This window comes from Geotrypetes seraphini, chromosome 6, assembly GCF_902459505.1.
Source record: "Geotrypetes seraphini chromosome 6, aGeoSer1.1, whole genome shotgun sequence".
Classification (NCBI taxonomy): domain Eukaryota; kingdom Metazoa; phylum Chordata; class Amphibia; order Gymnophiona; family Dermophiidae; genus Geotrypetes; species Geotrypetes seraphini.
In genome coordinates, this window is record NC_047089.1 from 137,490,268 (window position 1) to 137,518,264 (window position 27,997).

The 27,997-nt window shown below is 42.4% G+C and overlaps 1 protein-coding gene across 2 annotated transcripts in view; it reads right to left on the reverse strand.

The window, feature by feature from the left end:
• The window catches only part of ATP10A (ATPase phospholipid transporting 10A (putative)), a 297,371-nt gene that overhangs the window by 180,228 nt on the left and 89,146 nt on the right, over nt 1-27,997 (reverse strand). For both annotated transcript variants that reach the window (XM_033948248.1, XM_033948247.1), the window contains exon 2: nt 22,979-23,183. In XM_033948248.1, the coding sequence (XP_033804139.1) occupies nt 22,979-23,183 (205 nt within the window). The remainder of the gene's footprint in view (nt 1-22,978; nt 23,184-27,997) is intronic.

Below are 27,997 nucleotides of genomic sequence, written 5' to 3' on the forward strand. Positions count from 1 at the left end.
GCTTTTTTCCCAAGGAGTTGGAACTTCCCGTAGGCTCAAACTGTTACTTATATTTAGGGCCAAGGCTAATAACCCATGCCTTAAGTTCGATAGCCATTTTGGTAGAATAGGGTCAAGTTCACTAAAAGTACAATGCATATTTCCAGGGACTTTTGATAAGGTCACTAAAGATGGTATTCTGCAAATGTATAGAGGCACCATTTGTATCAGCTTCATTTAGCAGTCAAAACAGATTGTTTTTTTCCTGAAGGCAAGAAACAACGGGCCCTTGTCGGGAATTGGTTTTCCTCTTTGGCTGGATGTATGGACTGCTGAAAATAAGCTACTTTGAATTGGATGTGAAGTTTCATCAACTCAACTGAAAATCTTGTCTAAGTGCTTATTTTGCCCAAGAGGTTTATATTGACATTTTCTTGAACTGCAGATGATTTGCATAAGGGATTCTGATTTGGAACGATAAGAGTCTGGGTTTTTGTAGATCAAGTCTTTTTCTCCTATCCTTTTATAGGATTTTTTTTTACTGTTTTGTTTTTCCTGACTGTTAATAGCAAGCCAGCGATATGAGCTGGGCTTCTGATCCCAATAGTGGTCTATTTTAAAGCCTGTTTCCTGGTTTTCAGGCTTACCATTTGACAATTACTTTCCCGGTTTATTCCTTAGTACAACTCATCATTATTACTACTACTATTTATCACTTATATAGTGCTGAAAGGCATATGTAATGTTGTACATTTTGATATTTATAGACAGTCCCTGCTCAGAAGAGCTTACAATCTAACTTGGACATACAAGACCAGGGGTGCCCAAATGGTCGATTGCGATCAACCAGTAGATCACAAAGGCAATGCGAGTCGATCGCATTGCCTTTGCGATCTTTTTCTCCCTGCTGCTTCCCCAAGCCATGCTTGGTGCGTACAAGCGCCGGACTCACAAGACTTCACCTCCGACGTCAATTCTGAGGTTAGAGAGGAAGATCTGGGCCAGCCAATCACTGCTTGGCTGACCTGGAACTTCCTCCCCGACATTAGAATTTATGTCGGAGGTGAAGTCTTGTGGGCCCGGGGCTTGTAAGCACCAGACCTGGCTCGAGGAAGCAGCAGGGAGAAATTGGCATGGTGGCTTGAGGGGGCAGGGGGAGAGAGAAAGAAAGACAGGCAGGGGGAGAAAGAAAGAAAGAAAGAAAGAAATATTGGCTTTACAGAAGAAGGAAGTGCAACCAGAGACTCATGAAATCACCAGACAAAAAGGTAGAAAAAATGATTTTATTTTCAATTTAGTGATCAAAATATGTCCGTTTTGAGAATTTATATCTGCTGTCTATATTTTGCCCTATGGCCCAGTTTTACTAAACCGCAATAGCGGTTTTTAGCGAAGGGAGCCTATGAGCATCGAGAGCAGCGCAGGGCATTCAGCACAGCTTCCTGCACTAAAAACCGTATATTTTGTCTATTTTTGTATTGTTGTTACTGAGGTGACATTGCATATTTTAAAGTCATCTGCCTTGACCTCTGATAAAACCCCCGAATACAAATGATAATTAACATTTTCTCTGCGTACAGTGTGCTTTGTGTTTTTTAAAATTGTATTGTTTGTAGATCATTTTGACTTGGTCATTTTAAAAGTAGCTCACAAGCCCTATACAAGACATGACATAGAACAGGGATCTCAAAGTCCCTCCTTGAGGGCCGCAATCCAGTCAGGTTTTCCCCATAAATATGCACTGAAATCACTGCATGCACATAGATCTCATGCATATTCATTGGGGAAATCCTGAAAACCCGACTGGATTGCGGTCCTCAAGGAGGACTTTGAGACCCCTGACAGAGAGTACGGGATGCAGAACCCATGGTGAGAGGAGTTAGGAGTCGAAAGCACTCTCAAAGATGTGGGCTTTTAAACAGGTCTTGAACACTGCCAGAGATGGAGCCTGCCGTAGGGATTCAGGCAGCTTGTTCCATGCATACAGTGCAGCAAGGCAGAAAGTACGAAGTCTGGAGTTGGTAGTTGAAGAGAAGGGCACAGATAGGAGGGACTTAAAAGCTGAGCTAGGGGGAGATAAGTGAAGAGAGATAGTAAGGGACAGTTGAATGAATACATGTGTAGGACAGTAAGAGGAGTTTGAAATGTATTCAGAAACAAATGGGAAGCCAATGAAGTGACTTTAGAAGAAGAATAACGTGAGTAAGATGTCTCTCCCAGAATGTGAGTTGTGTAGCCGAATTCTGGACGGATTGGAGGGAGTGAGATAGCTAAGCAGAAGGCCTGAGAGTAATGAGTTGCAGTAGTCTAAAAGCAAGGTGATGAGGGCATGGATAAGTGTTTTGGTAGCTTGCTCAGAGAGGAAGGGTCAGACTTTGGCAATATTATATCAAAATTATTATCTAATGCAACATTGTTAGAAACATTAATCCCCCCACCCCTTTTACAAAAGTGCGAAAGAGGTTTTAGCGCTGGCTGGCGCGCTGAATGCTCTGTGTTGCTCCAGTCCTAGAGTTCCTATGAGCAGAGGATTCAACGTGCCAGCCAGCGCTAAAAACCTCTTCTGCGCCTTTGTAAAAAAAAAAAAAAAAAGGAGGGGGGGCGGGTAAGTTTGCTCCCTTTTATATTATTATCTTAGAGACTAACCAATTTTTCAAGGCATGAGTTTAGGGCCAAAGTCCAGGTTTGCATTTTCTTTTGAAACAGATTTATTACACAATGAAAAAAAATGTATACCTCTGTACAATCAGAAGATATCACTGCTTATTACATCGGAATGTCACATATCTCAGTGCCAAATTCACATTTGATCGCGTACTCTTCCAGATAAAAGTCCTTAAAAATTTCTACTTTGGGAACAATGGCTTTACTTTGATCAAAAGGCAATCAAGAGAAAAGTGGTTTTAAGCTCAAACTGCCCACTTCTCCTCTTTCCTGTACCTAGAGAAAATATGCTTGACAAGCACTTGTCAAATGCAAATAATCCTGTGGAACAGTACATGACTGGGGTGAGATACCAATGATCCATCTAGTCCAGTAGCCTGTCCTCATGGTGGTCAATCCAAGTCACTAGTACTTGGCCAAAACCCAAAGAGTAACAACATTCCATGCAACTGATCCAGGGCAAGCAGTGGCTTTCCCCATGTCTTTCTCAATAACAGACTATGGACTTTTCCCTCCAGGAAATTGTCCAAACCCTTCTTATAACTATCTACATTATCCACTCTTACCACAATCTCCGACGACACGTTCCAGAGCTTAAATATTCTCCAAGTGAAAAAATGATTGCCCCCTATTGGTTTCAAGTGTAACTTCGAGTGTCCACAAAGTTTTAAAAAATGGGGGGGAGGGGGCTATTTTTCAATTTAAAAAAAACACACAATTGTCAGAGTTGGCAGAATAAGGTGCAAGGAGAGAGACGTAACTAGTACAAAATAGCTCAAAATTAAGCTCTTGAATAGGTTGTTGGTGAGACTTCACCTAGAATACTGTGCTCAATTCTGGAAATTATGCCTGTGAAAAAAGATTGCATCAAGATGGCCCAGAGAAGAATCTGCAGTGAAAGCCCTATGAGGCTTACAAATTTAAAAAGGAAATAAACTGGGACATGTTAACACATTTCAGGTACACGAATGTTTCAATGCACAAACAGTAAATCTTTTTCAGCAGAAAGAACATTTTAGAAAAGGCTTGTCCATCCTATGGCCCTGGGGCCAAAATCCAGTCCTCCATGTGATTTTTTTCTGGCCCTCAGAAGCTTGGTAATTCATGTGGTGTTTATAGAAAGATTCATAGGAGTCAACTTTTGAAAATTATTTGAGGTGCTGAACTCAGAACTCACAACAAATTTCCCCTCACCCAGAAAAGAAAACCAAAATATATCTTATAGTGAATAGCCAGCCTACAACTAAATGTCAGTAGCAGGGCAGGTAATGTGGGCAAATCAAAAGATACAGTCCTGCCACTCTCTCCTCCTTCTCCATTCCATCTTTTTTCCAAGCAATCCTTCAGCCCCATCATCCACACCACACTTTTTTTCCTTCAATTGTTTTTACTTCCCCTAATTTCTTTTTTCTCCTTGCCCTCTTTCCCTCCCTCCCTCCACTTTTTACATTTTTTCTCCTTTTAAACAGGTATAATTTGATGTTTTACATTTGGGAGCAGGCAGTGTAATAGCTCTCTTCCTGCTCCACTCCCTAAATCTTTTTCAGCCTGTTCTGCTTCTCATTTCCCCTTGGTCCAGACTTCTATTTCCCTACACTCCCTAAGGAAGCTCAAATGCACTTTTCCCTAACCAGTTGCTCTTTGATACAGATTTAGCTCATCTATCCCTTCACTGCTTCGCACTTCTCATTCTCCTCTACAGGTGAGACTTCCTTTCCATGGTACGTTTAACTCATCTTCAATTTGTGACTCCCTATTGACCAGCATGGATCGTTTCCCTGCTCTGCTCTCCCTGGCTTCATGCACATTACTGTTTTCTGGGATTGCTTCTAAAACTAAACTAAACTAAACTAAACCTTAGGTTTGTATACCGCGCCATCTCCACAAGCGTAGAGCTCGGTATGGTTTACAGGGTTAGGTTGAAAAGGAGCTACAATGAAGGGTTATAGGAAAGGAGCTAGGAAGATAAAGAGGGACAGGCTACCTTTTGCACTGCAGCACTTTCCCCCAGTACTTACAGCAGGGGTGTCCAATGTCGGTCCTCGAGGGCCGCAGTCCTGTCAGGTTTTCAGGATTTCCTCAATGAATATGCATGAGATCTATTTGCATGCACTGCTTTCAATGCATATTCATTGGGGAAATCCTGAAAACCCGACTGGACTGCGGCCCTCGAGGACCGACATTGGACACCCCTGACTTACAGATTCCAGGCCAATGACTATCCTCTGCTTATAAAGTCTGCATGAGATTCTTTGACACATTGCTCGCCCTGAGCTCTGGAAGCCCAGCAAGAATCACAGTATGAAACCTCAGAGATTACATGTCGAGTGGAAAAACATATTTCAACTGCCCAGAGCAAAGAAGTATGCACTCATACCAAGCCACTATATTTGGGCTGCCTACATGATATTGCTCCAGTAATCAAGGAACATCATCCAGCTCAGGGAGCTGAGTTAAGAAATAGCTGCAAAGTTTTACTAAGAGCCAAGAACAAGGATTTAATAATTAAACACGAGGAATGCCAGGGAGCCAAACCAAGAAGCATACAGAGTTTGAGACAATAAGTCTCTTCTCCCCCGCCCTCCAACTTTTTCAATGATCTCCTGCCACTTCTTCTTCTTCTTGCCCCTATGCTTTTTTAGGATCACATAGCCCAATGCCCATTTCTACCTTTTGTGGGATATAATGGGGGATACTTGTAATTTTTATGAGGAATTGGAGCAGTGCTAATCTCCATTTCCATTCAGTTCAAACCCTGACCATAGCCCCTCTCAGTATCAGAGCTGCTAAGAGAAAGTAAGTTTTAAAAGGGAGATTTTTCAGTTCATGGAATGCCTTGCTTCCACAACCTCATTCCCTTTCCCTATCCTTTTAATGAAATACCTTATTTATCCCCGTGACTGCAAGGTTGAATGAAAAGAGCAGATGCTCAAAACTGAGCCAGCTCAATTAGCAATATAATACATTCTTACCCAGTGATTCTTAGGCTTGCTCAATTGTGGGGAGCAGCAGATAGATTTGAACCATGCCTCCAAAAATCTGAAAAAACTTATCTTCTCTTGATTATTTTTCTTCCTAGTTTCACCTCTCCTGCCACTTCCATCCCTCCAACCTCTCTCTTCTCAGAACCACTTTCTCACCCCCCTGTTCTTTGAACCCCCACACAGTTCCTCTCACTGTCCTTATCTGTTTTTCTTTCTTCAACCCATCCCTCGCTCACTTATCTTTGTATCATAGCCCATGTCCACCCCTCCCCCCAGCCTGCATTCACTTCAACTCTGTTCTCCCTTGAACTCTCTGTTTTCCCCCTTGAACAAAACCTAAAAATACTGGGTGTCACACTAGACAAACATCTATCCCTGGACAAACACACGGACAATACCGTCAGAAAAAGTATCTCGGTGCTTTGGAAACTCCGCACCATAAAAAAATACTTTGACGACACTTCATTCCGCCTGCTAGTACAATCCTCCATCCTTAGCATATTGGACTACTGCAATATCATTTACTTAAGCTCCACAAAAAAAAACCATCAGGAGACTCAAAATGATCCAGAACACTGCTGTCCGCCTCATATTCGGCCTGAAAAAATGGGAACACATCACCCCTTTCTACCACAAACTCCATTGGCTGCCATTAGAATCCAGAGTCCTATTCAAATTTGCCTGCTTCTGCTATAAAACAGTATTTGGTTTATCCCCAAGCTACATCATCCCTCACTTCGCCCTGAATCACAGCATCAAGGACTCCCGCAGAATCCAACTATTCGCATACCCCTCCCTTAAACTTTGCCACTCTAAAAAATTCCTCGACAAAACCCTCGCCTTCCAAGCCACTAAGCAAAACCCATGGTTATCCCAAATGGCCCTCAAGGCCCCCAACTACCTCGGCTTTAGAAAACTACTCAAAACCCGCCTCTTCCAAGACCAGGATCCCAACGCCCCTTCTATCTAACAACCCCTCTCCCCTCTACATCCTTCCCTCACCCCCCCTGGCAACTTTGATCAATTTGTTATTGAACCGCTTGTAACCCCGCTCAACTGATGTAAACCACTTGTAACCTTGTTTAATTGATGTGAACCGCCTAGAACTCTTCCGGGTATGGCGGGATACAAAAATAAAGTTATTATTATTATTCTCCCTTTCATAGCATGTGTCTTCCCTCAGCCTTTCTTCCCCTCACAACCCATCTCTTCTAGATTTCGGTGCCTGTGCTACTCTTTGCTTCCTCATTCCTTTCCCAGAGCCTCCCTCAACAGTTTTCTTCCTCTCTAAGATAGATCTAAGGCAGGAAGCCTGTCTGACCTACACAGCAGCTCTTCTCTGTTTTCTGTTAGTAGCCCACTAGTCAGATATTCTTTAGCAAGCCAATAAGCTGCAGAAGGCATGACCAGCAGCTTAGGAGACACCAACCTTCCGTCCTGCTTTTCCCTGCAGCCTATTAGCCGGCTAAGTAATGTTTGACTAATGGTGTCTCTTAAACTACTGGTTCCGTTTTCTTTGCAGCTTATTGGCTTGCTAAGGAATGTCTGACCAATGGGCTGCAGGGAGAGGTGGGATCAGTAGCTATAGAGACAATGCCTTTCTTCTTGCTTTCCCCTGCAGCTCTACATTAGGAAGATTTCAGCTCTGATGTCTGGACAATGCTGGAAAGAATATTAGAGGTGATGTAACACTCACAGAGCTGGAGCCTATGGCAAGATTCCTGCTTCCCTGCTATGACTCATATCTCTAAGTTTGAGCAAGTAGTGCTATAGCTTTGGATTGGTCTCACAGTTCCAAGTCTCATGATATTCAAAGCTATGAGACCAATCTGAACTTCTGGCACCATGCAGTTCAGCCTTGCAGAGAGCCAAGTCACACTAGGGAAGCAGGAAGCCCATTGTTTGTTCTGTAACAGAAGCCAGGTGAGAGGAAAGAGACTGTAAAGCCTGGGGGAGGTGGTAAATGGGAGAGAGCAAGTAGACTGGATAAAGGCTACAGGTAGGGTTACCAGACATCCAGGAAAACCTGGAAATGTCCGGGATCCCAGTCAAACTTTCCAAAACCTGACTTTTATCCGGGTTTTAGAAAGCCCTGATGAGCTCCGGCCACATCTGTAGGACCTCTGAGCATGAATGGATGGCGTCACACAAATCCACGCATGCTCCAGACCCCCGGACATGGCTGGAGCTCGTCCAAAAGAGAGGAGGCTTTATGGCAGCGGAGCTGGAGGCAGAACTGGGAGGGGCTGAGGTGGAACAGAGCTGGAGTCATATGTCTGGGGTTTCCCAGAGAAAAACATTGTAACCCTAGTTACGGGTAGAAGAGATAGAGAGAGTGCGACTGGCTGGGCGGGGACGACATACTGTTGTATTTTGCTACTGTTCGACAAAGCATAAGGCAAAATACAATGGTGCACGTTTTGGCCCTCCAAATGTTACAAAACATAAAACGTGATCACTGATAGAAAAAGGTTAGACAAGCCTGTTCTAGAACAAAACAAGCATAATATGAGGGTCCAAAGGTATAAACTCAGGAGTAATATAACCAAATATTTTTCACAGTAAGGGTGCTTGATGCATGAAATATCCTTCTAGAGTGGATATGACAACCAAAACAGTAACAAACAAAAGGAATTGAATAACTATAGAAGGATCGTTGGCTTCAAAAAAAGTGAAGAGATATAGAAAAACCACTAAGCTGTGCTTCTGCTAAGTGTACAAAATGTCCTTCCTGAACAAACAGAAGATGAGTGCTGGAACTGAAAGAATGAATGGGAAAGTGAGTAGTATGGAATCTTATAAGTTTAAAATGGATGTCGGCAGGGCTTCTGCTGGCTGGCTGATTGTAATGATACCCATCCTTACCAATCTCCCCTTGTTCAGTGTTGTGTGCATTTTACGTTTGTTTGAATGATTTTTTTATGATCTACTGGAATTAAAATCAAACTTTCATTCTTTTAACACCACTTTGATGCTTCATGGATCTGGACAAACATTGCAATTATATCAGATATTATTTTAATTTTAGAACAAATTATTGACACATTATATATCCCAGAAACAGCTGAATGGGTATAAACAGGGCCTCAGAAGTGTGCTCTCCATATCCACAAAGAGGAACACTTTCTGGAGTACCAGCTCCTAAGTTGAACCCAGCTAGAAATATGATGTAATAGCCTTTCTAGTACAATATGACTGGAGGTCCTGATATGATAGGGTTCTGTACCTCAACTTGCAAGTTGCTTATAGAAAACTGTCAATCATGTTTTCAACTCCGCTTCCTTCCGAGGGAGCTGCTCCTGCCCCTCTTAGTTTGTTTTCTGAAAGCAAGTTGCTCAGAAGTGTTTCTGATCTGCTCTGCGGTTTTATTTTTAGGTATTTTTTCTGAGTGTTCGTTTGGGACCTCTTGCTTGGGAGAAGATGCAGATCTGCACAGCGGAGGTCTTCTGCTGGTAGGATCAGCCCTTAGGGGACACCAAACTAGCCAGCCTACTTTTATTTATTTATTTATTTTTGAGCTCAGTGGCCAGCCCCTGCATAACTGCTCACATTCCCGATTTACTCATGAGCTTGAGCACAGGCTGTCTGGCTCCTTCCTGGCTCAGCCGGGACAAACAGTGTGCTGACTGCATGGTCCTTCCCCCTTCACAGTGTGGTCTTTCAGGGGTTAAGGCTCAGTCCAATCTCAATCTGACTGGCAGCCAGAAGACCAGGTTTGTCCAGCGAATTTGTGCAGATTTTTTCTCAATTGATTCCAGTTTAAATCCTATGCTGAAGCAGGCAGGCACCACCTTGCACAGTGAGTAAGGCAATTGTAGCCTATGGGGAAAATTGGGGGATCCCCAAAAGTTGAATTTAAAGGTTTATGACCACAGAAACTAGGTCCCCCACCTCTAAAACACCTTTCTCTGTGTTGTTTTCCTTCAGGGAGATCTCCACGGGCTGTTTTTGGTGTGATTTTTCTAGCGGTGGCCATCTTGGATTTTAAAAATATTACAGATGGCTTCAGCTAATAAGCTGGCTATTACTATGCCCCTATCAGTTAAGATTATATCTCAGAGGGTGTGGTATAACTGGTTCGCACTATTCAAATGGAATACCCTGCCCTTGTATTGGGCCATTTCAACCTGCACATGGATACCACTCTGCTAAGGCAGATTTTATTTTATGTGGTTCATTTAAACTTGTGGCTTTATACAGGGTGGTTGGGTTTTTAAAAAAAAATTATTACTGCTGCTTATGCAAAAGGGTATATGCTTCTTGTTTAGTGGAATGTCAAGAATTTGGAGGTGGTCCAAATGACCTGAACCAATTGCTCTGAAGGTATCTTTAATCTGATTGGCACAGATCACACACAGGGCACTAACATCTATGTATCTATAGAAGAAGAAATTAGACTGACATTCTAAGCTTTGGGAAAGCAGTTTTATCCCTGCACTGGATGACATTAGTTCACTTGGGTGCCCGGCTCCACCTTGCTTATTGATGGAAATTATCGTCCTTGCATGAAAGAAGTGACCTGTTCTAGTACTCTACCTCCAAGCCCCTTTCTCTTCAAATAGTTTAACAAAAATATTCTAATCCATAGTATCAAATGTTGCACTCAGATCCAATATATGCAATACCAAAGCCACTCCCTTACCAAATAACAGTCTTAAGTTGTCTGTAATGTTGGCATCCAAATATCGAACTTCATCAAAGCATCCTTCTCAATCAATTTAGAAAGGAATGGCACATTTGACAGTGAACTATAACTTTCCATCCATGTGATGCTGGTGTCCATTTAAAGAAGCCACTGAATGGCAGAAGCTAACAATTAGGGAAGACCAAAAGCGGAGCTTTCTTTTCACCCACACAAATCAAAGCCCTTTCCCTGCACCAGACGCAGCTTGCTTACAGTCCAATAAGAGCCCCTCATGCTATTAAAAGCTGCTGCTGAAATCAGAGTTTTTCTTCTTCTTCTTTTTTTTAATAAGAAAAAAAAAAAAGAGTCCATTGAAAAGAATCAACTAGTCATTTTTGAACCAGAAAGAATTACAGAGAATTATATAAATTTTAACTACTCCTATATCTAGGGTTACCATATGGTTCCAGAAAAAGGAGAACAGATTGAGACATATGGGTTTTACTTCCATTGATTTCAATGGAAATAAAATCCAGATGTCTCTATCTGTCCTCCTTACTTTCATTGCTTGCAGTGGAAGTAAAACCCGGATGTCTCAATCCATCCTCCTTTTTCTGGAGTCATAAGGTAACCCTACCTATATTTGAAGTCATCCAAGCCATGAGCTCTCTTGTAAACATGGTGTTGATTACATGGTTTCATCTAACACTAATTTATTTTTTACTTATAAAACCCTGGCTTACTAAGGATGAGGCCCTGTGGTGAAGTAGCATTGAATGCCTAACTATAGAATTTACTCTTAGCCAAGATCCAGGAAAAAGGGAGGTGGTATAGCTCTCAGTTTAAAATCAGAATCTTATGTGAAGTGGTTGATTGCATGCGCAACTTTGAGCACCATATATAGAATCTGAAGGAAGGCCCATTATTGTCACTGAGGTAGGGTTACCAGATGTCAGGATTTGCCCAGACATGTTCTCATTTAAGAACTTTAAATCATAATTTATATTACTTATATTATATTATAAAGGCATTTGAACCATCTTCCTCATAGATTTATCTCTTATGGTCATCAACATGAACATTTTTTTCCTTTTCTTCTTTCTTTATCCCTTCCACCCTTTGTTGTTTCCTTTTATGTTCTTCCCCATATTACATTGTAAGTTTTCCCTCTCCTAGCGAACCTTCGCGTGTCTTGTTTCCTTGTTCAAGTTTATTACCCTATTTGTTTTATTTTTTTAATTGGTTTTACACCCCCCCCCCTTGTTTTTATTCTTGTAAACCACTTTGACAATTCCTGTTAGTAATTGCGATATATCAAATAAAATAACTAACTGACTGTCAAGGCATCCAGATGGGTTTTCAAAACCTATCACTTTGTCCAGTTTTTGAAAAGCTTTGAACTCAGGGCGGCGTTGGGAGGGCATCTTCACACCTGCACATGCTCGGAGGCCCTCCAAATGCAGCTCCAAACACTAGGAGAAGTGGTTTTGGGGGAGGGGGGCTGGGGCGGAACTTGGGCTGAACAGGGCGGAGCCATGTGTCTGGATTTTACAGGCCTAAAATCTGGTAACCCTACACTGAGGCTGATTCATGCACGTTAGTAAATCAGGCTCATAGTCTACAAACGGTGCCTTAAGTTAGGCACTGGTAGGCGCCCTAATGGCGCTTAACTTAATTGGTAAAAGCAATTGAAAAATGTTTTAAACATTGTTACCGGCATCTAGAAAAATGGCACCTTCATCGCATCTGTGGAGGTGTCTTAGAATGCCTAAGGATGAAGTAGGTGTGGTTAATGCCAGAAATAACCTTGGGTGTTTTAAGGCGCCTCCGTAGACCCGATTCTTGTCAAACGTAGGTGCCAGAAATGTGGCCTATATTTCTCATGCCTACCTTTGACAAAATGCACTGTCAATGTGTAAGTAATTAGCCCAAACAATCGTCTGGAAGGGCTGCCTTAGTGGACATTTGTACCTTTGACAAAAGCCATGATTCTGTAAATGGCGCTGTTGCATGACTGACACGTAATTAGCGCTGTTTTTAGGCACCGTTTACAGAATCTGGCCCTCAGGGTCTACATTTGAAAACAATTTTCTTAAAAACCAAAGCCCATGAAATATTCAAAAAACATGCCTTTACTCCTGCTCCTTACACCACAACAAAAATAAAGTTTTTTCTAGTTCAGAAGTACTTGACATGCAAGCCAAACATTCTCTGGGAGCATGAAAACACAGAGCTGTAGCTGCAAACAATTTGGGTCTTGCGTAGGTCAAAAGCTCATATACGAGTCCAAATTGCATTTGTATCTTGACACACTGTCTTAGTCTGTTACGTACAGTACAAACAGCACTTACTCAAATAATGCCCTGTACTAGTGGCACGTCTGAAAGTTCTGGAATATTACAAGTTATGAAAAGGACAGCACAAACATTAACGCTGAGCACTGTCCACTCCCTAGTCTCAGTAGGGAAAATATATTATTGTTTAATTTCAGACCAAAATGTGCCACACCTTCCAAATATTTAGTTTGACTCTCAGGTCATGTTTTGTTATGTGAAAAGCATAAAGAACGTGGAGAAAATATTGGGCAAAAACACCGACTCCCTAAAAGATAATAAACAAGGAAAAACAGAGGAAATATAGATACAAGAGAACAAAAAAAAAGTGTTTATAAGTTACATGAATTGAACAAACTGATTATGCTCTGACCTAGAAATTAACAGCTTTGTTAGGAATACAAAATTTGTAGCATGAAGCTCGATATGCCTGAATAAGCATGGTACACTGCAGTCCTGCCCTGCCCTAGCAGAATCAGGGAAATGCAGTGGGGGACTAGAGCAGCCTATGTCAGTTTTCCTAAGACCATAGAAGAGGGCGTATCACACAAAATCAAGAACCAGTGGATTACTAAAGGGGAGTGGACCGCCCCGGGCACTGTCTTGGTGAGGGCACCGGCACATCTCTGTCCCCCCTATGCCACGCTCATGCCCTCCCTGCCCTTCATACCTCTTTAAATCTTCACCAGCATGAGCCAACTATTCTAGCCTGCTCCTCACAACAGCCCGGCTCGCTCTGAAATCACTTCCAGGTTGCGGGGCCAGGAAGTGACGTCAGAGGGAAATTCAATGCCAGTGTGAGCAGCAGGCCAGAGAAACTGCTCATGCTCATGAAGATTTAAAGAGGTGCGGGGTGGAAGGGAGGGTGTGAGGGCACAGGAGGAGCCAGGAGGGTTAGTGCGGGAGGAGGAATGGAGTGGGGGGAAGTGGAGTGGAGAGGGGGCAGCACCTCAGGCACTTCCTACCCCTGCTACGCCACTGGCAGGAACATTATGTAGTAGAACCTCTGAAGAAAGAAGCTAGCTGTTTAGAAAATTAGAAGTAATTTCTCTCTGCTTTTTATTATCTATGCGATTTAGTAGCAAGGTTCAAGAAGCTTTTACTAAGTTTGCTACTTTTTAGGGGATAATTTTATAAGCCACTTGAACTTACAGAAAAATGTTTCACACTGTCAAGCAGACACTTAAAGTTGTCAAGAGGGGTTGAAGGAGTTATACATGTATAAAAGTTAAGTGCTAGAAAAAAAAATGTGTTACTGGACAGTCATATCATGCATGTACATCAAGGAAGTACTGATTATTGACTGTGACCCATTTGCAATAAATACAGGTCCCCTTTTATGAAGCCGCATTAGGTTTTTTGTCGCCGGCCACGGTGGTATTAACTCCGATGCTCATAGGAAGTCTATGAGCGTTGGAGCTTTTACCACTGAAGACTGCGATAATAAAGCCTAATGTGGCTTCATAAAGGGGGGGGGGGGGATAGATTTTTATTGAATTCCATCATTTTTTTTTTTGGACTCCACTTTTTTGTTTGTTGATATATACAAGTGTTATCAGGGACACAGAATCAGTGGAGTAGGGCAGGATTAGCAGTGTCTATATTCTTTATAAAATACACACATATCTGACATATGTATGCCAACATAATTCTAAAATAAATCAATATCTCATCTGCTATGTATTTATTTTAAGATTATTATTGGGGAGGGGGAAAAAACCAAGATGGCAATGGAGAAGGTTGCATAGTTGGAGACTCCCACTCTAGGCTTTAAAGATTAAAGTTACCTGATTACCTTTTTGGAATACCTTTTTCAGAGCATGCCGAAGAGAAGAGGGAGGCAGAAGACAGTTCCTCCCGCTTCAGCTGCCACTTCAACGCCACGGAAAACAGCAATCACCACCTTTGATGTGCCTGTTACTCAGGGCATATGCGCTGCCGGGAGAGGGCAGACCCCCGTCTTGGACGACGAGATATCGTTGAGCCCGGCAGGACCAGGAATACCTCCACGGCCTGGAGCAATGCAGGACGATCTGACAGAGCAGCGGGAGGTGTTGGGAGTTTTTTCACCAATGGCACTGCCGGTTTCCCCTCTAACCCAGGAAGGACTAACATCGCAGAGGAGTGCATCGAGAGGATCAGGTGGAGAATCGGGCTCTCAGTTGGCATTGGGAGAGGTGGAAGACTCTCAGAATATGGAATTGATTTCAGCATCAGGAGTTTCTACTATTCAACCCCTAAAGCCACTAGTGAAGCCCGCAATCGAGGACATAGAGGCACTCTGGGGAGCTATTGAAAATTTACATCAGGTAAAGGCTCCAAGGTGGAGAAAGGCTCCAAGATGGAGACAGCAAACTACAGACCAGTGAGTCTCACATCAATAGTGAGCAAACTAATGGAAACTCAAATCAAACGCCAATTGGATACGATCATGAACGAGGAGAATCTACGGGATCCCCGACAACATGGATTTACTAAGGGGAGATCCTGCCAATCCAACCTGATCAGCTTCTTTGACTGGGTGACAAGGAAGCTGGATGTTGGGGAGTCCCTGGACATCGTTTACCTGGACTTCAGCAAAGCATTCGATAGTGTACCACACCGCAGGTTGCTGAGCAAGATGAGTTCTATGGGATTGGGCGACACATTGACGAAATGGATTGGGAACTGGCTTGGAGGTAGGCTTCAGAGGGAAGTGGTAAACGGCACCCCCTCTGAAATGATGGAAGTGATCAGTGGAGTGCCTCAGGGCTCCATCCTGGGCTCGATCCTGTTCAACATCTATATAAGAGACTTGGCGGAAGGGCTCCAAGGTAAAATAACATTCGCCGATGACGCCAAACTAAACAATGTAGTGGGCAAAAGCACATCAGACAGAAATTCAATGCCCGACAACATGATGCACGACCTACTTCTACTGGAGCGCTGGTCTAGGTCCTAGCAACTCAGCTTCAATGCCCAAAAATGCAAAGTCATGCACTTGGGCAGTCAAAATCCATGCAGAACTTACACCCTTAATGGCGAGATCCTAACAAGAACTGAAGCAGAACGAGATTTAGGGGTGATCGTCAGTGAAGACATGAAGATTGCCAATCAAGTGGAGCAAGCTTCCTCCAAAGCAAGGCAAATCATAGGTTGCATACGCAGGAGTTTCGTCAGCCGTAAACCTGAAATCATTATGCCATTGTATAGATCCATGGTGAGACCTCACCTAGAGTACTGTGTGCAATTCTGGAGGCCGCATTACCGTAAGGATGTGCTGAGGCTAGAGTCGGTTCAGAGAATGGCCACCCGGATGGTCTCAGGACTCAAAGACCTCCCGTACGAGGAGCGGCTAGAGAAGTTACAGCTCTACTCACTCGAGGAACGTTCAAGTATCTCGCGGGCCGCATTGAGGTTGAAGAAGATATCTTCTTTTTCAAGGGTCCCACGGCAACAAGGGGGCATCCGTGGAAAATCAGGGACGGGAAACTGCACGGTGTTCTTTTTCACTGAAAGGGTGGTTGATCGCTGGGAATAGTCTTCCACTTCAGGTCATTGAGGCCAGCAACATGTCTGATTTTAAGGCCAAATGGGATAGACATGTGGGATCTAATCACAGTGACAGGTAGGGGAGGGTCATTGGGGTGGGCAGACGAGATGGGCCATGGCCCTTATCTGCCATCTATTTCTATGTTTCTATGTATGCTCCCTATTTATTGTTCCTCTTATTGACTCCACAAAACAAATAAAAGCTTTAGAGGAAAAACTTCAGCAACATTCAACTAGATTACATCAAGCTGAAAAGTCAGTTTCTGAAGTTAAAAATCAATCTGATCAATATTTAAGAGATAGGAATATATTAATTAGGAAAATAGAAAATCTGGAGAATGCTAATCGGAACCTCAATTTGCGCCTCCTTAATTTTCCTGTCTCCAGATTGTGCTCTCCAAAGGAAATGTTTCAATTATTTTTTACCTCAGTCTTGAAGTATTCAGAGACAAATATGCCTCCACTTCAGAAACTTAAGTAAGGAAGAAGTAGCAGCTAAAGAACCAATTGGACTGGACATTACTGGATTCTTGGAATCTTCCCAGGTAGAAATTAATGCTAGAGCCACACTATTAGCTACATTTGTCTTTTTTCAAGACACAGAAGCAATTCTTCGACTATTCTACAAAACTGAAAAAGCTGAGTTTTTTGGCTCTAAGGTTGACATATTTCCAGACGTTTCTAAATGGACACAATCTCGACAAAAGAAGTTTTTAACCTTTCGTCAAGCAGTTTTGAATTTGGGGGCTACCTCTCAACTATGCTTTCCATGTAAATGTTGTATTTCCTATCAAAGTAATCGTTATGTTTTTTATGAACTTGAACAATTACAATTTTTCCTGGAAGGCAAGGCAGTTTCCAGAAAACCGGATAGTGAACAAGTTGTCCATGAACCTGATCAAACATAAAATTGATTTAACAGTCTCCATATTTCCTTTTGCCTTTTCTAAGTTCCAACTTCCCTTAGTTGTGAAAGGTTTTTTCTCCCTCTTTTCTTTTTTGTGGACTTATTGTTGTAACTAAGATATGGAAAAATTTCCTTTCAGGATTTGTATTTTAATTTCTTATTCAAAGTTTGTTTGCTTTGATGTAAATAAGACAATAAATAAAAAATAAAAATAAAAAAGATTATTTTTGGGATACATTTGTCAGATATAACTACTGCTTAGAGATTGAAAAAGGCTACAGGGAACGTGCAATAATTTTTGTATAAGATTGCACTTTCATAGGACATTAATTATGCACTATAATATTTTCATATCTTTTAAAGTACATCATTGCCCCATATGTTTCATTCATATTTGCATAAATATTGATGCATAACATGAATTTACCTTTTATGAAGATGCGTTAGCGTTTTTTTTTATTGCCAGCCGTGGCGATAAAAGTTCTGACGCTCATAGGAATTCATCGGAGCTTTTACCACCAAGGCCGGTGATAAAAAAAACACAAATCAGCTTCATAAAGGGAGGAGGGTTAACTTGGCTCATGTACATTATGGTATATTTTTCATATATGATTTGTTTGTATCTTTGCTATTGATGTTTTGATTTGACTTTAGATTAGAGAATGACACGGGGGGAAAAAATCTGTCCCTGTTACTGCCCCGTCACCGGACCACCATCCCCTTCACTGCCCGTCCCCGAACCCGATGTCCCCTTCACCACCCCGTCCCCGCAGCATCCACCCATCCCTCGCCATCTCACCGCCCTTCAGCGGCCCGAGAATATCCCTCCCTCCCCCTTACCTTTGCAGTGTAAAGAAACCGATCGCACGCATGGCCCCTTCCGTCCCTCCCCCATACCTTTGCGACGCTTTAGAAAAGAAACTGATGCCGGTGAAGCCTGTTTGTGCCGCCCTGCAGTTGCGTGTGTGTAGGTGGAAGCTTCTCCTCAGACAACTGTCATTTTATAAACACAAATAAAAAGAGCAAGGTTCAACAAAACCCATCTCCCCTCCCTTTCACAAATATCCCCTTCACTATTGTGAAAACTGAACAAACCAAATTACTACAGAATGCTACATAGAAAAATCAAGCTAACAGAATACTTTAGTCACACATGGCAAGAATAATATTAGGGGAGTGCAACTAGGGCAACTGTCCCCTGGTCAGAGAGAGAGCCCTAAGCCAGCTGGAAGCTAAAGAAGCACAGCCTGGACTTTGCGGTCCCCAGTTATGTCTAATACCAGCTCTAGCAGGATACATATTTCAAATCTGTAATATTCTCATCGCAAAATATAAAATAAATTTATTTTTTTTCTTTTTGTTGTCTGGTAATTTTATTCTTTAAATCACATTGGTCTCAGGCGCTGTTTTTGAGTTCCTTCTGTCTTCATCGTGGCATGGCTGGCTCCTGAAGGTAAAATAGGCACAAGAGGAGCTGGGGAGAAGATGCAGAGTCTGACATGGGTGCAATTTTTTTACCACAGGAGTAAGACTTTTCACTGCTCCCATGGGGCGGTAAAAGGTCTTGTCCCCATTCCTGCGGTAAACCAGTTGCAAATGTCCCCATTCTTGCGGTAAACCAGTTGCAAATGTCTCCATTCTTGAGGATTTACTGCGGTGACCAGCGGTTTATCGTGGCAAACTGTCCCCGTCTCATTCTCTACTTTAGATCATTATTTTTGCCCCTAATGCAGGTGCAAGCCAAAACATGGCTGCATCAAGCTCATTTGAATTAAAACAGCTTATACCATACTGTGCTGGACTGTCATTTATTTTGTTGGATCGTGCCTCTTATTTTTATGTTTTTAAAGACTTATAGAAAAATAAAGTTATTATTATTATTATTATTATTATTGTCTGTCCACAGAACATTATCCCAAAAGGCTTGGGGATCATCCAGGTGTGTTTTAGGCAACTGTGAGATGAGCACAGATGTTTCATTTCAATAACAGCTCTTTCTGCCTTGTTCAACTCCCATGAATCTCATTTTTACCTAGTCTCTTTCTTATTGTGAGTCATGACCTTAGCCAAGGCCAGAGAAGCCTGCAGATCTTTGGGATGTTTTGTGACTTATTCATCTATAAAAGATGGAGTAAGAAGCACAATGAACAACTTGCCTGTATCCAAAATCTTATTGTATAGTAAATGTCAATTTTTAGAGAGGAAAAATCTCAGAAACCGGCTCAGAAGTGTTGTAAAATGAAATGGTCTAAGACTTTATCAGTTCCAGATTTCTATCATGGACCTTTGAAAAAACCTCTCTTTTTATATGTGCAATTTGCAGTGTTTAAACTCAAATACATAAAGTGCCTGGTGCCAATAAACTTAATATTTACCAATCCTTATTCGCATATATTCAGCGATACTTATCTTAATATACAGCCCTGTCCAAACCCATTTCGCAAGTAGAAACAGCTTCTTCCAGGATCGTATTTAGAAAGCTGCTTCTTATTTCTTTTGTCCAAATGAATCAAGCTACCAGGAAGCATACCACTCATTGCTAGGGTTACTAGATTTACCATTTGGAAAATTTGGACCTCCTAGACCTGCCCCCAGGCCCATCCAGTTCCACCCACCCCACCCCATTATACCCTAGTCCCACCCCCAATTCCACCCTAGCCCCGCCCCCCTGCTGCCTGCTCTCGCCCGGCAGGTACGCATCAGCACAGCTCCTGCCAGACAGTGATTTGTTCCCAGCTTTTCAAAACCTGAACAAAGTGTCAGGTTTTGAAAAGCCGTCCGGACCCCCAGACATGTCCTCAAAAGAAGGACATGTCCAGGGAAATCCGGACATCTGGTAACCCTACTCATTGCAAATAAGGATTGTTAAATATTAAGTTTATTGGCACCAGGCATTCTACAGTATGTATTTGAGTTTAAACACTGCAAATTGCACATATAAAGAAATTAAACGGAAAAAAACCTATGATGGCCTCCTAGCCACACAAGCAGCAAAACTAGACAAGCAAATCTCCAACCTACTGATAACGACCCCAGACTACAAAACGTTCAGAAAAGAAATAAAGAGCCTACTTTTCAAGAAATCCCAGGAAACGACTTAATACCGCAAGTACCTTCCCACTTCCCAATACCCCGAAGCAACCTGATCTACTCTTTATCTCCCCTGGAAATTGCCAGATATATTCTTTTGTAACCCGCCTTGAACCACAAGGTAATGGCGGAACAGAAATCTCTAATGTAATGTAATAAAAAGAGAGGTTTTTTTCAAAGGTCCATGATAGAAATCTGGAACTGATAAGTCTCGGATCATTCCATTTTACAACTTCTGAGCCGATTTCTGAGATCTTTTTCCTCTCTAAAAATTGACATTTGCTGCGACTTCTCAGATAATTTGTCACTATGTCTTTGAAGTAATTTTGGTTGACCAGCCACTGCAGAAAAGACTCACCACTGTTCCATATCTTCTCCATTTGGAGGTTGTAGCTGTAATAGTGGTTCAGCAGAGTCCCACAGCTTTAGAAATGGTTTTGTAACCCTTTCCAGACTGATATAGTTCAACAATTTTTTCCTCATCTCTTCTGGAAATTCTTTTGATCGTGGCAGTGTTTTTATAGAAACCCTGGGGCGACTACTTCGCTCTCATGAAAAGGTTCAATATACAGTATATAGGGAGGTTTAGATTCAACAAGACTAGCTGTAACCAAACCTGAATATGTTCAATCAGATGAATCTATCAATTCAATTTGATAAATTGATTGATAAACTAAAAGAGCAGGTACTTTTTCACAAAAACGATATGGGGTTAGATAATTTTGTTTAGTCAATAAATGATGCAACAATGTACAAATTGTTTTATGTGTTTACTCAAGATTTTCTTCTATCTAATATTACATTTTGTATAAAGATCAGAAACAATTCAGTGTGATAATTATACAATAATAGGGGAAAAATCACAAGGGGCAAAAAAGATTTCTCACTACCCTAGGCACCAACTCTTACCAGCACATACATGCACAAACTTACTCCTGCTTTGGAGAATGTGTAAAGTCGTACAAGATCCTTTGACTCTTCTATTTTATAAAAGACACTTGGATCTTTATTTTGCCTTTATAAAATAGGCACATCATATGCCTGTCCTGTGTAGCTGCCCCAGTATAAAAAAATAACCCCCTTAAATTGGATTTCCCATTATTTTTCTGCCCTATTTTAATTTTTAATCATTTAAATGCTATTGTTTTATCACTATAACACATTTTTGGCCTCAAATTCTTAAATGTTAATCTTATCTTTATTTCTGTTTACATTGTATTTTTTCTTTGATTTGCAATTTGAAAATTGTCAAATATTAAAATCAATAATATAAGTAATATATAATTATAAAAAGATAATGTATTTTTGGTATATATGTTTTGATGATATTTTGGAAAGATGGTCAATCAAATAATAAAAGACAAATCTAACCGTTACAGCTTTTGGTTGTCAGGAATTTTATTTTTGTCAAGGCTCAACAGAGACTCAGGCCCCGATGCTCAAAGCTAACTGGGCTTGTAACGTTGCCATTTTGACTAGTTTTAACCAGTTTAACGAGCAAATTGTTGTGCGCCTAATGCAGAAAGAGCCCGATTCTATAAACGGTGCCAAACTCCTAGGCTATGCTTAGCGCAGTTATCAATCAACTGCTAGACACCATTTACGGAATTGCACCTACCAACACCTAACTTGACTCAGTCCTTGCTAGGCGTCCTAATGATAGGCGATAGTATATTAGGCCAGAGTTTTTCTGGCCTAATTTACCAGTGCCTATGTCATACCGCGCCTATTCTCCATCCTTAACCACTCCCACTTTTTCAGGTTGGTGTCGCACTGAATTCTGCACACTTCAATTAAAATTAATGTGTTTTTTAAAATGTACTTTTAATGGCATTTTCAATTAAAATGCCAATTAAAGTCAATTAACAAATTTGGAATGAGAGCAAAATTCAGCTAGGTCTCACCTAACTTAGGCACCATTTATAGAATTTCCCCCCAAATATTTCAACATTGCTTTTAGCATACATAGAAGCAGCGACCAAAGGTTCTATACAAAGGAACTCCTTAGTGTTACACTTGATGTAAATTCAGCTACTAGTGGTTCCCTCCAATGGTGAGAGAAACAGCATACAACCTCCCCCCCCCACCCAATGACTAAAGCCTACGGACAGCTCCAAGCCAGTGTTAGGGTGAGTGTGCAGAGCAAGAGGAGTCCCTTGGGAGTAGAGGGAGGGATAGGGGGAGCTGATTTACAGATGTGTAACAATAAAGTGAAAAAAAACCCCAAACCTTTTACAACCTGCTCTCAACCCTGGTTTTGTGACCCTAAAACTAGATTGCACTGCAAACAACAGGACAGGAGTTCCTAATGTGGGAGGTTGTGGATACCTGAAAGATGTAGCTCCATGTGTAGCTCTGCGATTTGCTGGTGTCATCTAGTTATATATGTCTCCCTCCAAAATCACGGGTTTAGGACTCGCAACTTCAGTTATTTGCATGTTTCTAAACCTTGACCCATCGCTGCCTTCCAGACCTCTCCAGACTGTACTTGATGGCCTAGCGGTGAAACGGGGCAGGAGCGATCGTCCTAAGCTCCTGTCCCATACAGAGCTGTCAACAAAAATGGCACCCGTGAGTTCCCGTGGTCTCACAAGACTATAGCGAGAACTCATGGCAACCATTTTTGTTGACGGCTCTGCATGGGGCAGGAGCGTAGGAAGATCGCTCCTACCCCACTTTACTTCTAGGCTACCAGGTACAGTGTGGAGAAGTCCGGGAGGCAGGAGGGAGGTGGGGGTGGTTAAGAGTAGCCCTAAGAGTTATTCACGATTTTTCAATATTCTTGGGCCAGCTCTGCTCCTAACCTCCGTGAATATAGAGGGAGAAGGGTAAAGCTTTTATATCTACTAAAACCAGTTTTACTTACCAGTTCTAGAAATCCTCTTACTACTTGTCTTTGTTTTAAATTGGTTTCCCCATCAAGGTTGGCAGTTTCTATGTGACAAAGTCCATCTGGGTCACTAGATGCAAGGAGCAGAACATCAGCAGGAATGATTTCATTACAACGGAGCTGAACAAAGTCTCCAACTTGTACTTCTTTCCAGTATTTCTCCACATACTTCCTCTCATTCCTAAAATAAAACATAGGTAACACATTAAAACACACATGCTTTCTATGAAAATTTTCCTGAAAGTTACAGTTAAGGGCGATTTGCATTCTGAGGGGTAATTTTCAGTTTGCAAAATATAGAAGATAGACAATAATGGGGAGGAGCTAGAGCTATGGAATTGAATGCCATTAGAATTATGGAAACAGTCTGTTTAAAGACTACATCATCATGGATTGAAAGCTGTTTAACAGCTGTTAACCACATTAAAAAAAAATAAAAACCTGTACTATTCCCAATCACCGGTATATTTGGAACTAGAGAATGACATGAGGAAAAATTTGTCTGTGTTCCCAAAGGATCTATCTCCATCCTCATCCCATTCCCACAAGTTCTGTCCTCATCTACACAAGCCTCAAACACTTTAAAATCATAAGTGTTCGAGGCTTGTGCAGATGAGAGATAGGAACAGAGCTTATGGGGATGGGAAGGGACAGGATTGGATCCCGCAAGAATGGTGATAAATTCATCCCCATGTCATTCTCTATGTGGAACTACTTGTTAAGAATCCCTATTGAGGTTGACATAAATGTATGCAGTTGCTATTGGTTACAGTACTTGATGTTAATAAACTGGGGGTTATTTCAAAATGCAGTGGCTCAGGCCCCCAACCTCCCCTTCATACTTGCAGCACCAAATTTATGGGGGATGAGCAAGAGATTCGCTGCTGGAGCTCCCGCCCATGCTGACTGAGCAGCAGGAAGCCAACTGAGTGCTCCAGCCATCGATGCCAGCACTTCTGCCCATGATTAGTTCATGCATTAAACTGACCATTTGCAGAAGTGTCGGATTTGGAGGCTAGAATATACACTGGCTTCTTCACTGCTCAGGAAGTATGGGTGGGAGCTCCAGCAGTGAAATCTCTTCAGCTGGTAGGGCTTGAGCATCCTCAACAGCAAAAGTTTGACAAGTCAGCAGTTGGGGGGAGAGAGAGAAAATGCTTAGCGCTCTGGCTATGCTCTGGCGAAATGTACATTCTACATGTTTCTATAATTGTAATCTGCCTTGAACTTAAATTAAGAATAGCTCAAGTAAGATAATTGAGTAAGCTCACTCATATACAGTGGTGCCTCACACAACGAACTTAATTCGTTCCAGGAGCAAGTTTGTTATGCGAAAAGTTCGTTATGTGAAACGCATTTTCCCATAACAATACATGTAAAACAAAATAATTCGTTCTGCAGCATAAAATATGCTAAGATGACATAAAAAAGATAAATTTTTTATTATTTTCATTTAGATACATCTAAAAACACACATTTTTTAAATTTAAAGACAGACTAAGTAGAGTCTATCGAATCTTGCACATCTTCACTGTATGTTTCCTAATGGAGTGAGCAGGCAGTGCCATGCGTTAAGGCCTTGCCAAATCCAGCATCTACCACCTTCTGCTGTTCAGCAAAGTAAAAGGAAGGGACCCAATACTGCAGTTAAACGTCCATTTTTTTTAATCATTATTGGAAGTCCTAGTTCTTAATTTAAGCATCCCTGTAAAATAGGGCTAGAACTGGAAAACCTCCAGACACAGAAGCTGAAGTTAGCCCCAAACCCTTCCGGGAAGAAAGCAAACGGTGGCTCGAGAGGGTCCGAAAGGGCGGGGCCCATCAGACTCACCCCACCACCAGGACCGTCAGCGCCGCCACCGCCAGGTAGTTGGTCTGGTAGTAGAGCAGGTTGCTGACCACTCGGTTGTTCCATTTGTTGATGTCCTTGAAATCGGGCTTGGCGAAGCGATCGGAGCCCGGGAAGAAGTCGGCCCAGGCCCGGAAGGGAGCCAGTTGCACTTCCATGACGGCCAGCGGCTGCTGCTTCTCTTCCAATGGCCCTGTGCTGCACCGGCTAGAGCGGAGCGCGAGCGTGGGATCAGCTGAGCGGCGCGAGCTCCGGGCTCCTCCCTTCACTTCCTGCTCGGGGAGTGGAAGGGCTGCCTTTTATGTCTAAAACGCAACGAAGCTCCCTAACGAGCAAACCGTCCACTTTTCTTTTCTTTTTTTTTAGCATCGGGGAAGCGGCGAGAGTAGCTCCGCCCCCCCAACGCATCAGCAGTAGGCGCGGATGCAGCTCGGGCGACTTCGTTGTGTGAAACGAAGTCCGTTGTACGGATCAAGACAAGAAGTTCGTTGTGCGCAGCGTTCGCTGTGCGAGGCGGCCGTTATGCGAGGCACCACTGTACTCTGAACTGAATGAAAGCTGCAGAGCTTCAACCTTCAATGCATACAAAGGAGGGAACAAAGACACTAATGTTAACTGCTAATCAATGCCTGCAGGCAATGGCCTGGAGCATGTGCTCCTAAATCTAAGGCATCAGAGCTAGTGTCAAAATATCTGAAGAGAGACTGAAGCAGGTAAATGATCACATGATGCTCTAAAAGCAGTGGTCTTCAATGTTCAGCCCCCGAAGTCCTCTATGGTGGCCTTCAAACTGGCTGAAATGTTCCTCAAGTCCTGCAAATTCATTAAGCCCAATCTTGTTCACTTGGATAGTTTATGTTTATTAAAATCTTTCTATACCGCCAATAAAGCCAAAAAGGATCAAAGCGGTTTATATTACTCCCCTGATATTCGCGAGGGTTCTGTTCCAGGATCCCCCACGAATGTAAAAAAACCGCATATATAGTTTTTAGGTAGGGGAGACAGGAGAGGGCAGCTGGAGAGGCATCAGAGGGCAGCCGGAGCGCCCTCTGATGCCGACGGGATCAGAAGTCTTCCCGATGTCAGCGCTGACGTCGGAGGGAGGGAGGGCTTTGCTTAAGCCCTCCCTCAGACGTCAGCGCTGACATCGTGGAAGACTTCCGATCGGCTGTGTGCTGCGGCAGGGCAGGTAGGAAAAAGAAGATGAGCCTCGCGGCTCAAGTGCATCGAACCTCGCAGGATCCCCGTGACCCGAAAGGGGAACCCGCGGGATTCCCGTCATCCCCGTTCCCATGCAGCTCTCTATTCAAGAGAGCCATCTGAAAAAACTATGCTTTTAGATGTCTCTTAAAATTTTGAAATGATTCTTCCTTCCTTAACTCTACTGGTAAATTGTTCCACAATATTGGAATTAAGTAGAAAATGCACCATTTCTGGTTGAGGCAAGGTGAGCCTTTGAGATATGGAGAACAGCTACTCTGTTGTCATTTAAAGATCTCAACAAGCGACTAGGTATGTAGAATAACATAGTAGATGACGGCAGATAAAGACCCGAATGGTCCATCCAGTCTGCCCAACCTGATTCAATTTAAATTTTTTTTTTTTTCTTCTTAGCTATTTCTGGGCAAGAATCCAAAGCTTTACCCGGTACTATGCTTGGGTTCCAACTGCCGAAATCTCTGTTAAGACTTACTCCAGCCCATCTACACCCTCCCAGCCATTGAAGCCCTCCCCTGCCCATCCTCCACCAAACGGCCATACACAGACTCAGACCGTGCAAGTCTGCCCAGTAACTGGCCTAGTTCAATATTTAATATTATTTTCTGATTCTAAATCTTCTGTGTTCATCCCACGCTTCTTTGAACTCAGTCACAGTTTTACTCTCCACCACCTCTCTCGGGAGCGCATTCCAGGCATCCACTACCCTCTCCGTAAAGTAGAATTTCCTAACATTGCCCCTGAATCTACCACCCCTCAACCTCAAATTATGTCCTCTGGTTTTACCATTTTCCTTTCTCTGGAAAAGATTTTGTTCTACGTTAATACCCTTTAAGTATTTGAACGTCTGAATCATATCTCCCCTGTCTCTCCTTTCCTCTAGGGTATACATATTCAGGGCTTCCAGTCTCTCCTCATACGTCTTCTGGCGCAAGCCTCCTATCATTTTTGTCGCCTTCCTCTGGACCGCCTCAAGTCTTCTTACGTCTTTCGCCAGATACGGTCTCCAAAACTGAACACAATACTCCAAGTGGGGCCTCACCAATGACCTGTACAGGGGCATCAACACCTTCTTCCTTCTACTGACTACGCCTCTCTTTATACAGCCCAGAATCCTTCTGGCAGCAGCCACTGCCTTGTCACACTGTTTTTTCTCCTTTAGATCTTCGGACACTATCACCCCAAGGTCCTTCTCCCCGTCCGTGCATATCAGCTTCTCTCCTCCCAGCATATACGGTTCCTTCCTATTATTAATCCCCAAATGCATTACTCTGCATTTCTTTGCATTGAATTTTAGTTGCCAGGCATTAGACCATTCCTCTAACTTTTGCAGATCCTTTTTCATATTCTCCACTCCCTCTTCGGTGTCTACTCTGTTACAAATCTTGGTATCATCTGCAAAAAGGCACACTTTTCCTTCTAACCCTTCAGCAATGTCACTTACATACATATTGAACAGGATTGGCCCCAGCACCGAACCCTGAGGGACTCCACTAGTCACCTTTCCTTCCTTCGAGCGACTTCCATTAACCACCACCCTCTGGCGTCTGTCCGACAAGATTAGAAAGATATAATGGTTGTTTGTAACTCAAATGATGCCCTATGTGCCAATATCAGGATTTTAAATTTAATTCTAAATTCCATTGGTAACCAACGGAATTTCAAATTTAATGGAATTACATGGTCATAGATATGTGCGCGACCTAACAGCTGAATTGCCGCATTTTGTACTATTTATAAACGTTTCAGTTGCCCAACTATTATTCCCACATATACCAAGTTGCCATAATCCAATTTAGATATAACAAAAGCATGGATTAAAGTATGTAACGATTTCTCATCCAGGAAATCTCGACTAGCTCTAAGTTGTCTTAAGGCCCCAAATCCTTTTGCAACTACAGATGAAACCTGCTTCTCAAAATTCAAAT